The sequence below is a fragment of the Kwoniella newhampshirensis genome (assembly GCF_039105145.1).
Source record: "Kwoniella newhampshirensis strain CBS 13917 chromosome 10 map unlocalized Ctg14, whole genome shotgun sequence".
In the NCBI taxonomy this organism is placed as follows: domain Eukaryota; kingdom Fungi; phylum Basidiomycota; class Tremellomycetes; order Tremellales; family Cryptococcaceae; genus Kwoniella; species Kwoniella newhampshirensis.
In genome coordinates this window covers 674501-687081 of record NW_027118344.1, presented here as the reverse complement: position 1 = coordinate 687081, position 12581 = coordinate 674501, and the positions used below count along the sequence as shown (strand labels likewise).

Here is a 12581-nt window from a genome sequence, read left to right as displayed (position 1 = left end):
GGAAAGGATACTCGCACGATGAGTGTTTGACGAGAGGTAATAGACTGAAAGATCAAGTTACAAATGACAGAAGATGAACGGGTATTTGGTCACCCTCTGGTTATTGCCTCGCATAGTTACGTAACGATTTAATTCAACTCTGTTCCTCATCAAAGGTCGAATTTCCGGCTGTTTTCTTGTACTCGACAACTCGATCCAGTGCAACTTGTTCGTCGACGTCGACAGACCACGACAACCCAGTCTCGCTCGTGATCTCTCCTGATCTCTGCCTTACTCTCGCATTCGGTATCGGATCGACCGCTCGCAATGTTCCTTCCATCCCTTCGGGCATCATCTTCGCGACTCCCTCTTCCGAGGATGATCTCCACAACTTCAAGGGTGATGGAGAAGGCTCGTCTTGGTCCATCGAGTGAGTACAGAGGGTTATCAATCTGTCAACATTGAGCTGTGACAACAGCTCCTCCGTCGTGGCTCATACCCGTGACCTGCCCTTTCGCCTGCCAACGGATCGCACACATGGATATGACTCGGGCCCCTGACGTCCTAGTCTTACTGAGCTGACTACGATACTGTTTGGCAGCCGAAACACCGACACCGGAGGCACTGCTCTCGAGGATTGGTCGGAATGCCGATAAGAAGCTGACACCGTTTGCCGAATCATGGGATAAATTGAACGAGGTGTGGTTGAAAACGCAGAAGCTTCAAGATGTAGGATTGGCGATCAAGGAGAGGAGGTGAGCTTGGTTCTTGCTTTCAGAGATATGACCTTGTGCTGACTATAGCTTCGTAGATATATTGTACGTTTTCTTTCACGCTGAAATCAAGCGCGGAGGAGGAGGAGGACAGATCACACAGCTTATTGATCGTTGATATTCGATATAGCTCTGGGCATTCTCGAGATACTCGCAAGGGAGCAACCCGTCATCATTCATCCGACCTCCTAAACCATCAAAGAAAGTTAGAGGGTGAGTGCCTCTCTCATCTGAAATGAATGATGAGGAAAGCATAGCTGATCTTGTTTGATCCTCTTCCTCCGTCCGCTGCTCTCTCCCCACTGTTTGAAATATGGCATTGACTCCATGAACGTCTCGGTACACAGATGGGGTCCAAAGATACAAAACGGTGTGAGAGTCAGAGCTTAGATGGATATATGCATATATTGTACAACACAATGTGTTCGGATCGTTTTCTGAGATCGGCGCAATGACCTCTTTCCAGTGGTATGGAAGGTCAAAATCGCGAAAGGCGATAGAATAGGAATTCACTTCTCGGTCTCGACTGTAAAGGGAAGGATCCGATCAGTATCAACAGCGGCTCGCCCAGCTTCCACCTTCATTCCATACCCCGATGACGATGATACCCACTGGGATCAGCCATATCTCTTATCTCTTCACCTCTTCACCTCTCCCCCCCCCTGGCCTTCTCCACCCACAAACTCCTTTGTGATCTTCTCCCATTCCACCGCATCCTCCTTATCTCTCCCTTCCCTCTGTCGTCTGCTCTCCTCCCATTTCCAAGCCGCCAGTTCTCTCAATGTATGACCTGGAGGAGGCGCTGTTCTGGGGTTCGTCTCGTTGAGATGGAAAGCCAAGAGACCTGTGAAGATGCCTAGGAGGGGGTCGAGCGTGCGTGAGAGTAGATAGGCTTTGGGCATGGCGGGCGGGCGGGAGGGGTATCGAGGGTAAGGTCGGATGAGACTACTGGAGCCAGACGAGCGGACTGGTTGTGGTAGGATACAGTGAGGGTATAGCAGAGGTGTATCGACAGCTGTTATGTAGTGATGTTTGTATCCGTTTAGATAGATGGAGAGAGAGAGAGTGCTCGGATAAATGCCGGCGGTGAAACGTTGGCATCCAGCATGTTTTCCCTGTTAGATTGGAGATGACGTTGACAACTTTCAGCTGTGATGATAATAATCGTTGCTCTCATTCACCTTTGGATTTTGCACCCAATCTTTCTACAGACAGATGTCTCGGCTCATCGTCCCCCGTTTCAGAGACACATACATGGACACGTAGACGCCTTTCGCCGCTTGACCAGCACTCGTAATCAACAGCAATAGAGGGTTCCATAGACAGTTCCATTCATTCCTCAGATCACCGCAGCATCTCCTCCCTTTGGCTTCGCTCCACCCTCAATCTCGCAAAGCTTATCACCAGCTTGTCACCTCATAACACTCTCACACGTAGTCGAGTAATCCACAATCAGCTCGCCGTCTGCGATTTTACACAGGTACGATCTATCACAACGATTCGGTCGTAAGCACCACGTCACAGCACCGCTTGGCCACTCCTTGGGTGACCTCGCAACCGAGCGCTTCTCGGAACCTTTCTTCACTCATCTTCGCGGTATCAAACGATCCACCTCGGCACCATGGTAGCGACACGGTAAATCAGCCTCGATCTACATTCTTGATAGTAGAGTTTCACTCGCTCACATTTGTCTCATCATCTTTCTTAGGAGCACCTCACGCTCCCCATCCACACCACCTCCACCTACCTTTACTGACGCCACTGTCCCTCCCTCGTCTCCACCTCAATCCATCGAGATGACTGCCACGCTCTCCAAGAACTCAGATACCACCATCCCCACACCTGGAGGAGTTGTTCGTGTTCGGCCGTTTCGATCTTCTTCAAACGCTCAACTGAAAGCGGTACTGAGCTTCACGCCGAGAGTGTCAGCGTTGGATAGGACGAATGCGAAATCTCAGACGGACGAGTTCAGAGGATTCTTCACGCTCTTTTGGATCGGTGAGTCGGCTATAGTGTCGTATGCACATCCCACGTACAGTCAAGCTGATGTCTGCCCAAGGTCTCGGTTTACTATTCCTGCGTACCTCTCTCCAATCATGGGAAGAAAACCGGACCCCTCTCTCATGGAACTTTGGTCGTCTCATCACTGGCGACGCTCTGGTACTCGCCGCTTCGGACCTCCTCATGGTGACCGTCATGTTGGTCTGTGTACCTTTCGTGAAAGCTCTTCAATATCAGTGGTTCAGTTATTATCCTACTGGTTTGGTCCTGCAACATATCTTCCAAACCGTTTATCTTGGGACGGCTGTCTGGTGGGGGTACCATAGACAATGGTATTGGGTCCAGTCTGGCTTCCTAGTATTGCGTGAGTGCTTTGTGGCTATCGCTATACGTTACGCTGACTGGTCGCTCAGATTCCATGTCCAGCATGATGAAAGTATGTCATTGGCCTCGATTAGCTAAAGGCGACCGCTGACAGCTTACTCAGATGCACTCGTACATGTCTCACAACGGTATGCTGGCAACAGTCTACTTCCGACTTCAAAAGGAGAAAGCCTTACTGGAGGAAGCCATTTCGAGATATCCTGGAGGTCGCCAGGCCGTCGTAGCGGAGGCGGCCACTCGACAGGCAGATCTTGAAGCTGAAGAAGCCAGAGGCGTCAGTATCACACCCAGTGGTACTCCAGGACCTGGTACGCCTACCCCTGGTACTCCTGGTGTCCATGTCCCAAGCGAATTCTCAGCCGGTTACGAAGATCCAAGTGCTACCCTTCGCAGACGGCTGGGTAGCCTGTCGGAGGCTAGCGGTGTTTCCACTTCCACCAAGGAGGGTACGCCTGAACCTCTTGTTCCTTCCGCTGAGATCCGACATCGACCCACTTCCCATGGCAGAAGGAAAGCTCCACCTGCGACCGATGCTCTTCCTGCACCGCACCCTGATCTGCCACTCGGTACATCTCTCGAACCGTCGGCTACCACATCCCCTCACACTCCCAGTCCCCCGAACCCGCTTGCGTGGTCTTCCAACGAGGAGATCGCGGTTCTTGCTACCAACATCGATGCGATGCAGGAAGAACTCAAGAGTAATGGGGCCAGAGGGTTGATCTGGCCTCAAAATGTGACCTACAAGCACTTTGTCGATTTCATGTTTTTCCCTACTCTTGTCTACCAACTCGAATATCCGAGAACGACAATGTGGGCGATTCATTCCTTGTCGTTTGTATACCTGGAGTGATCTGACCATGTCGCTGTGATCCCGATCAGGATGCGTCCCCTCGTTGTGCTCGAGAAGATCATTGCAACCTTCGGAACGTTTTCATTGATCTACACAGTCACTGAGCACTATATCATGCCAGTCTTGCCAAAGGAGGGAGACTCTCTCGTGACCAGCTTTGTGAACCTAGCGTTGCCAATGCTAGTGAACTACCTATTGTGAGTTGTCATGGGTCCAGAGCGTGATTTGAAGCTGACGTGTTCCCATACAGGATCTTTTAGTAAGCTTCGATGTACTCTGTCGCGGTCAATATCGGAGAATCGCTGACCAATATTCACAGTATCATATTCGAATGTGTCTGTACAGGTTTTGCAGAGTTGTCATAGTGAGTCCATCCTTTGAATGGTGTTTCAGGCATCCATCCACTGATTGAAAGTACAGCTTTGCCGATCGGGAGTTCTATCAAGATTGGTGGAACTCGACTTCTTGGGACCAATTCTCCCGAAAGTGGAACAAACCCGTGCATGTGAGTTATGCTCTGTTATGGCGTAAATGCCGTCCATTTTTATATCGCTGCTCGTGTAAACATTTGTTCATTTGCTGAATGACGACCTGCTTCACATGCAGACCTTCCTCCTTCGACATGTTTACGCATCGACGATGTCGAGTCTTCAGCTGTCCCGCACTAGTGCAGCGTTCGTCACCTTTCTTCTTTCAGCACTATGTCACGAACTCGTCATGGCTGTTGTGACCAAGAAAATCCGACCGTATCTGTTCTTGATGCAGGTGAGTGAGAAGGCCTCCACGGTGTTTGTCCCGAATGGGAGGTGAACATGATGAAGGTGCATGCAAGGGTAGCGCTGACGCAAGCCCTTACCTCGGCAGATGGCACAATTGCCTATGATCGCGTTGGGGAGGTTACCCATCGTACGAAGGAACAAGACAGTTGGCAACATAGTCTTCTGGATAGGTCTCATGGCTGGCTTCCCATTGCTGTGAGTATGGGTTCTTGTGGTCTTCACCCGATCTGTTCAGCTGATATGATTGATGTTATAATCATCTGCAGAGCCATCTGTTATCTGATTTGGTAGAACGTGATGTGAACGCGATGATATATATAACGAGCATCATGAAGCATGCAAATGGTACCATTCAGAATGGAGTAAAGCAAGCCGCCGAGAACGCTTTCTCGTACTTTGTGTTTTGAGACGGATCACAGCTTACTGTAATCCAACGATGACGGTTTGTAGGCACTCCTCGCCCTTGGCAATTCGTACGCACAGGCTGAGAGAGCTGTTGAATATGACAATCCTCTTTTGTGTTGGGGGACCGAGTTTTGCTCGCGAAGAAGACAAGCATGCATAGAATCGTTAGGGTCAGACATGCATTGATAGTATTGTATCATGATAGGGTATACTCGTATGTAACTGTCGAGAGGATCGTCTACAATAGCAAACAAAAAGAAAGACAACCTTCCGCTTCCTGATCTCCCTCTCCACTTGCTCGAACCACCTGCGATGAATGACATCCACCTGACCAGAGGTATCTGTGTACGCGTGGCGGGATTCAGAGGAGAAGAAGGAAGACGGGAGGAGAGTGGAGGGTGAAGAGGTGAAGAGGTTCAGATTGCGTCGTAAACAGAAACGAAAGAGATAAGCAGAAAAACAAAACAAAACGAAAAGACGACAAGACTGTATTCCCATGTGTGTTTGAACAACGTATATGCCGCTCTCAGCTTACAACGTTCCCACTCGGCCTGTTCGGCCTGTTCCCCTCGTCACTGGTCGTTACTGTTCGTTGGTTTCGTTGGTTGACTTGTTCATCGTCTCGTCGTTAGAATCGTGTATGTCGTAATCAAGAATAGAAAAAAAAGGAATGAGAGGTCAAGGTTCAAGAGATATCGAGGAGGCTGATGTGTTGGAATGATTGTGAAGACCTCTACATCGTGTGAGGAGATCCGCCGTGAGGTGAACTGTGGATGGAACCACCTTGATAAGAGTGTGCTGAACCCGAGGGAGATTCAACCGCAGAAAGACCATTCCCACCCATTTTGATGTCCTCAAAGCTCGAATCGACGTGAGTGGTACCGTCGTTCGAACGAGCATCGACACCGACACCGACACCGACACCAGCGCCAGCGCCACCGACGGGAAGGTTGAGCGGGAGAGATTGCCACGCCCCGCTCTCCGGAGACTCGGATCCTGCCGAATCGAACGATTGGAGACTGTCGTTGTAAGCGTGAGAAAGTTGATAGCTGTTTCCGTACGCGTAGGCCTGTCCATGACCATGAGGAGGGTGAGCTGAAGTACCATTACCGTTGTTGTATGGACCCCAGACAGGAACGTAGATCGGTCCTTGAGAAGGCTGAGAGTGAGGGTGGCCTTGAGCTGAAGGGGGAAGAGGCACGTAGTGATATCCGGGAGGAAGGTGAGTGTTGGCCGGATGAGCAGCGGGGCCGAACGAGTTGTCGGACGAGTATGATGCGCTGAACGGCAGGAGACTAGCAGGTCGAGAAGTACCATCGTATGCGGGACCGGAAGAGGGACCGCCGGAAGTCGGGAAGTCTGGCGGAAGCATCTCCCGAGCCTTCTTTTCACCGTCCGAAACCCCAATGGCAAGCTGCTTGGAGCGGGCGGTAGTCTTAGCTTTACCAGGACCAGCCTTGGATTTGCCACCGACTCCACCAGCACCAGCACCAACACCTGAGCCAGGCCACGTAGGAGGGGGATGGTAACCACCGCCTACGAACCATCCCTCGCAACCAGCTCGAATGGCCCACTTGCGAGCACCACCCGATTGATCGCCATAAGGTCGAGGGAGTTTGACAAAAGCCTTGCACATCGAGGTCTGGTGGCGCACACCGTTGTAGATCTTGGTTGGGTTCTGGCGATAGTCTGGAGGTTGAAGATGGTGTGAGGTGGAGGATGGGAATGAGAGGTCATGGTAGTGGTTGTTGATAGAAGGAGGCACCGAGAAGATAAAAGGGACGTCAGCTTCGAACCTTAAACTTAGTGCGTCTGTCTTAGACAGTGGCAAAAGAATAATGAACCACTCACATGCGTATCGCTTCTTTATAGAGTCCGAGATCTCAGAGACATACAGCTGATGGGGAGGAGAAGCGAGCAGTAATGCTTCACCGATGAGGGCTGCATAAGACATGGGAGGTCTGGGTGCTGGGATCTCACCGGGAGCGAGGATCGGCTCCTCTTGCTTGGTGGGCACTGCCATGTGGTGCATGTTCCAGTGATAAGGCGATGGTTGAGCCTGTTGGTGTCCGTAGTGAGGATGGATGATCGTGCTCGACATAGGTGGCCAAGAGGAGGAAAGAGAAGGGTAGTTGCCACCAGCAGGGAGATTGTTACCGTAGCCGTAGGAAGATGGTGTGTACGAGGACAAGTTGTCGTCAGAATACGGTGCGGTGTTGTACGACGGAGCAGATGTGTAGGATGGAAGAGGCGGTTGTGGTCGTTGTTGAGGATGTGATTGATGATGAGGATGAGGATGAGAGTGAGGATAAGAATAAGTATGGGTGGCGGGAGTTGAGATAGCAACAGATGAAGTAGTTGAAGAAGCAGAATTAGATAAGAAAGGCGTGTATGCCTCGTGTTGCTGATGATGCTGATGTTGTTGGGGAATCTGATTCTGAACCTGATTGTGATCCTGAGTCTGATTCTGGTTGTCCCCATTTACCGAAGATGCTACACCCCCATTGTCCGAACCCTTTCCTTCAGTCGAGGTCGGCATATTCCCCGACGATGCCATGACATTAGCGGTGGATCGAACGGTGCTTGTGCGATCGTTGACCAGAGCTGGGTTGGTGATCGGAGAAGGCAGTTGAGACGGAGAAGGAGCAGTGCCGCCAGTAGTGGTCACCACTCTCCTTGGCCAGGTAGACGGAGAGTTGGAGTTGACCGCCGTGTTGTGAGAGAGGGAAGGACGGAGAGGAGGTCGTTGAGTCTTCTGGATAGGTTGTGACATGAAGACGTCCTGACCGCAATCCGCCGAGTTGGTGCTGTGAGGGTGGTGGTGCGAGCTGGGATGGGACCTGATCGGCAAGGGTTTCCAACAAGAAGTGTCAGTCGTCCAATCAACCCTTTCCACTGTCAAACCCTTATTCTCTCATGTATTTGCCACTCGAATATGCCGAGGCCTATTCTCCCCCAGAATCCAGATCCGACAAACAGAAAGATACACCATCGTACGATACATACTCGGGATGGAAAGGGTGGCAACATTAAGAGTGAGAGGGTGAACACGACCACGATGCAGACGCAGAAAGAACAATAAGAAACGTGAATGAAGGGATGAAACATCAACTCACTCCATAATGGTCGGCTCACTGACAATAAAAGATCCGTTGATACCGTAAGCGGGTTGAGGTGTCGGTGTGTTGGGATATCCAGAATGCATCGGACTGTTGTGTGGATCAGTCTCGAGTGTAGGGGGCGTCAAGAGTGATGTCCTTTGGTTGAAGGGCGTCTGCAAGAGTGGGGAGGAGGATGATGTGATAGTAGTACCGGTGATCGTCGTTCCAATTGGAGTGGACGGGTATTGTGTGATGTTGTTGTTGTTTGAGTGTGACTGTGGGTGTGATTGTGAATGTTGGCTGGGAGAAGAAGTCGTGGAAACAGACGACTGAGAGGGAGGGTTGATATACCTTGTCCAAGGAGCCGTTCGCGTCTGACGGATCGGTGTAGATGGCAAGGTAAACATCGCGTCGGTGATGGGCGAAGGTGGGAGATGGGAGGTGGAGTGGTGGCGGCGTTGGAGGCAATGCTAAAACAGTGTGATGAGGATCAAGATGGTTGTCATCAATCAAGTTTCAGAGTGCCGCCGGATCAATCAGCTATGTGAGTACAGACAGAAACAGGATGTGTGAAGAGGAGTTGTGTGGAAGAGAGAGAATGAAGAAAGAAAGAATTCGAAAGGATGGGAGGGCGGGTTCTTTGTATGCCGATACAGAGCAACGAGGGATTTGTGTGTGATCCCGTCTGTGTTCTCCAACGGGAAGGGTTGTGCACGGCTTTGTCAGGCCCAGCGCAAGACCGGGGGATGTGGAGGGAGGAGAGGAACGCCTCTACGATCGAGAGGACAATGAAGCCGTGTGTTGTGTTTTGGAGGAGGTCCGATGTGTGCACACACAGTCCGAGTACACACCGAAGGCGAAGAATGTTTGCCCTCACGGACAGACTCATTCACACAGTATTAGATCCGAGCAAGGGGCAACGGGGCAAGCGACACAGACATTGACGAGGTGGTGAAAGGTGGCTTTTCCCCATTCTTGTCCGAGACGAATAGGTCATAGGTCATCGGTCATCCGGACCAATCGGACATCTGAACTCCAATCGACCAATGGTCAGTCAAGCTGTTGTCCATGATTGATCGACGAGTGAAGTGAAACGTTCAAAGGGGGTTTTCGGTTCGGAAATTTCCGCCGCTTCGTTTGGACGAGCAGGTGACGTATGGTCTTCGGACTCTGGTAGAGAGAGAAGCGACGGTCACGTCCGAAGAGGACAGACAGTTGGGGGATCTCTGGTGCTGCTTGGTTTAGGTCAGTTGTGGTGGGTGACTTCGATTGGTGACTGAGACGTTTTGGGGGGTAGTGGCCTGACATGACATGACCTTTGGAAGAATCAGCTTATCACTATGGCATTCCATCAAACATTAGTAGTGTTCCAGGGACTCGCTCAGATACTGACTCTCATCCTTCCATGCAAGGTCCACCGCGCAATGCCAACCGGTCAGTGCAGATATCTCATCAATCTCCGATCGTGAACGCTGTCATCCATCTCTCGCCCACATAGTGCGATCGCATCCGTCCTAGTCCACGGCGCACAAGCTGGGCATGACCGCATTGGAAACAAGGACATCGGCACCTATCACATCCATTGCTTCCGAGCTGTCTCGGACTCTGCGAACACGTCGTCAGCAGGGAAGCAGGCAGCGGGCGAAGAAAGAAATTCACTGACATGAATTTGTGCTTCACACAACGCACAAGAGTGATGGGTCCTTGAGATGAATATCTATAGTAGGACTCCCACATCTGATCTGCGCAGGAAGAGACGAGAAGGATAGAACAAGAGGAGAGTTACAGACGATCCCGACCCATCATATCAAGGGGTCATCGCTAAAGCGGTTTCGGATCAGGAACAGAAAGTGGCGTTTCATACAAAGAAACAAAGAAAGACGAATACGTGCCTGTAGTTTCTCATTTTGGAATCATGGATTGATTGGTGATTGAAATGAGGTGCATATGTACGATACGATCTGAGCTCAAGCATTGATGCTCGTGTATGGCAATGCCGCATGCGCTGATCGTTCCCGCCAGGTACTTGAGCAGGAGAAGGACTTGGCTTCAGAATCGAGCAGGACCCGTTCGCTCGTAGTGATTGAGACCAAAGCCTGCATCTCGGTTTTGTGGATCATCGCCTGACTGGCACACAATATATAACTACAAAATGATGCAGTCTCCTTTGTTTGTTTAGCGCTCGTTCAAGCAATCATCACAAGGACTTTGTCGCAGATTCGCCGATCTCAGCTTACCATGAGCCATCACGCCGATTTGATGCCATCGTCACCACATCCACACATCCACACGGACACAGACACAGGGACAACAGCACACAGACGCCTACACACAGACATATTCACACAGTGCACGACTTTTTCTCCATCACACAACCCCTGATCTATGACAACCAGATAGTAGTAACGCACATATACGATCCGATGCATGAGATCAGCGCCAATGAGCTCGCACCGGAACACATCCAATTCCCGAAGCGACAGACGTTGACCAATTATCGGCCTTTTGGGCGATCGGGCGGTTGCAAGACGTGACAGATGCATAATCTATGCTCCTGCTGTGTCGACCAGTTACGCGAACAGCTTTGCTATTCCGATCGCGTACAGTAAGAAGAGTCGGCCTTCTTCGCCGTACGCCGAACGACGTATTGACGCGTCGTTCATCGTACAGTACAATTATACCGTTGTACGGGACCGCATGTTGTTGTTGACTGGATATATGCTGAAAACTCATGGTTCTACTCGCGCTCGTTTCGTAGCTGGTCCGTCGTCATCCTCGTCGCCATCCCCGTCGAGCGGATCCTGCCATATCTCCGGACCCAGTCCCTCCGCATTCACTGCGCCGAGCTCCGGGCTTACTCCCGGAGACCGACTCGGTTCTCTTCCTCTCACACTTCGAGTCGATTCGTCCGCGTCGTTCAATTCTTCCTCCTCCGCTTCTTCCGGCCAGTCAGGACTACCTATCGGTCCATTCTCATTCTCCGCCTCTGCCTCCGCCGTCTCGTCTCCTTTATTTCCTGCAGATCCCACCGCTCTCCGTTCTTTCTCGCTGACCGCTGATGGGTTACCTGCAGCTCTCTCCTCTCTCCGTAATCCACCGACGAGGAAGGGTTTGTTGAAAGCGTCGATGAGAGAGGTGACTTTTGTCGCTCCGAGACCTTTTACGTTTGACAAGACTTTGGCAGATTGTTTGGAGATACTGGCAAAGGACTGACGCGATACCGAAAAGATCAGTATCAGCGTATGTACGTCCGGAAGGGGAGCAAGTGGAAAGAAAAGTTTACGATGAATGACCACTCACCCCGAACTGTGCCGCCAGATTATCCGCATCCGTCTTGTTCACCTTTCTCCCACTCGTCAAAACATGTTGCAATTGATCATGGTACGTCTGTTGCACCCTCTCCTTCAACGTGTCTGCCGACTTGTGTTCGAACGCTTTGAAACAGGTGAGATACTGAGCGACTTCTTCGTTAGACCACGCTACGAAGACGGTGAACTCGTTTATGATTGCTATTTTGGTGAGTTCACGTAATGATTGGTGATGTTCGTTCTACAAAACCCACTTCCTACTCAGCTCTTGTCAAGGTTCACACTGTTTGGAACAATGAAGCAGACGACGTGGTGATAGGTCTTCGAATCGCACTCACAACATCACAGAGAACCAAGACAATACGCAGATTGTATGACGCTCTCATCTTCTCGATACGTTGATGTATATATTCGGGATGTAAGCGGTGATATTTCAGACTGCAGGAGGATATCGATCAGCTTCTGCTTCTTCCGTCACATTCTGACAGACAGCCAAGCTCACCTGAGGAAGAGGACACCATTATGAGTTCCTACTTGGTAATCGGCTACAATATCACCGATTTCAATCCCTACATTTCGTATAGTTCCCAACACCGGGTTCCGTCTCTACACGACAAAAGCAACTTGTCGTCAGCCCTGATCCAGGGGACCCATGTGTGATCCAGCGAGTTCTCACCTGTACAGCACTGTAGATGATACTGTTCTTACTGGCCGCAGGTCTATTGATAGGCTTGGAAGGTCCAGCTTGTGGCTGAGGGTTGCTGCCGGGTTCAGGAGCGGGGGTAGGAGCGAGAGATGATGATTCTTCAGGTATTGGAGGTTGACCTCCTGAGGCGTTGCGAAAGGAAGCGGTCGTAGAGGTCGTTTGAGCTCCGTTTGTTTTGAGAAAGGTCGAAGCGGTCTGAAAGCCCGTAGGTGGGGGTGGAGGCATGGTCGGAGTGGACGCAGAGCCTTCCGCTGCAGGAGAGGAGGGTGTAGGCTCGGACATGTAGAAAAGTCCT

The 12581-nt window shown here is 50.9% G+C and overlaps 5 protein-coding genes across 5 annotated transcripts; 2 read left to right on the top strand and 3 right to left on the bottom strand.

Moving 5' to 3' along the window:
• Positions 1-306: 306 nt before the first annotated feature.
• Positions 307-1142, top strand: IAR55_006948 (mitochondrial 37S ribosomal protein mS41; the record flags this gene model as incomplete). The annotated part of the gene is made up of 5 exons (XM_066950026.1): positions 307-409; positions 581-734; positions 791-797; positions 883-965; positions 1100-1142. 5 exons carry the CDS (start codon positions 307-309, stop codon positions 1140-1142), a joined length of 390 nt encoding a protein of 129 aa, XP_066799718.1.
• Positions 1143-1390: 248 nt separating this feature from the next.
• On the bottom strand, positions 1391-1654 carry IAR55_006947 (uncharacterized protein; the record flags this gene model as incomplete). Its single annotated transcript, XM_066950025.1, has 1 exon — positions 1391-1654. One exon carries the CDS (start codon positions 1652-1654, stop codon positions 1391-1393), a length of 264 nt encoding a protein of 87 aa, XP_066799717.1.
• An 894-nt stretch (positions 1655-2548) lies between these two features.
• On the top strand, positions 2549-5057 carry IAR55_006946 (uncharacterized protein; the record flags this gene model as incomplete). Its single annotated transcript, XM_066950024.1, has 11 exons — positions 2549-2750; positions 2812-3117; positions 3167-3189; positions 3241-3947; positions 4017-4184; positions 4238-4246; positions 4307-4351; positions 4408-4492; positions 4594-4752; positions 4852-4961; positions 5033-5057. 11 exons carry the CDS (start codon positions 2549-2551, stop codon positions 5055-5057), a joined length of 1839 nt encoding a protein of 612 aa, XP_066799716.1.
• Positions 5058-5904: 847 nt separating this feature from the next.
• Positions 5905-8679, bottom strand: IAR55_006945 (uncharacterized protein; the record flags this gene model as incomplete). The annotated part of the gene is made up of 3 exons (XM_066950023.1): positions 5905-6860; positions 7023-8011; positions 8288-8679. 3 exons carry the CDS (start codon positions 8677-8679, stop codon positions 5905-5907), a joined length of 2337 nt encoding a protein of 778 aa, XP_066799715.1.
• Positions 8680-11001: 2322 nt separating this feature from the next.
• On the bottom strand, positions 11002-12568 carry IAR55_006944 (uncharacterized protein; the record flags this gene model as incomplete). Its single annotated transcript, XM_066950022.1, has 5 exons — positions 11002-11481; positions 11573-11821; positions 11919-12018; positions 12083-12186; positions 12257-12568. The coding sequence occupies 5 exons, from the start codon at positions 12566-12568 to the stop codon at positions 11002-11004; spliced, it is 1245 nt and encodes a 414-aa protein (XP_066799714.1).
• Between the last annotated feature and the right edge of the window lie 13 nt (positions 12569-12581).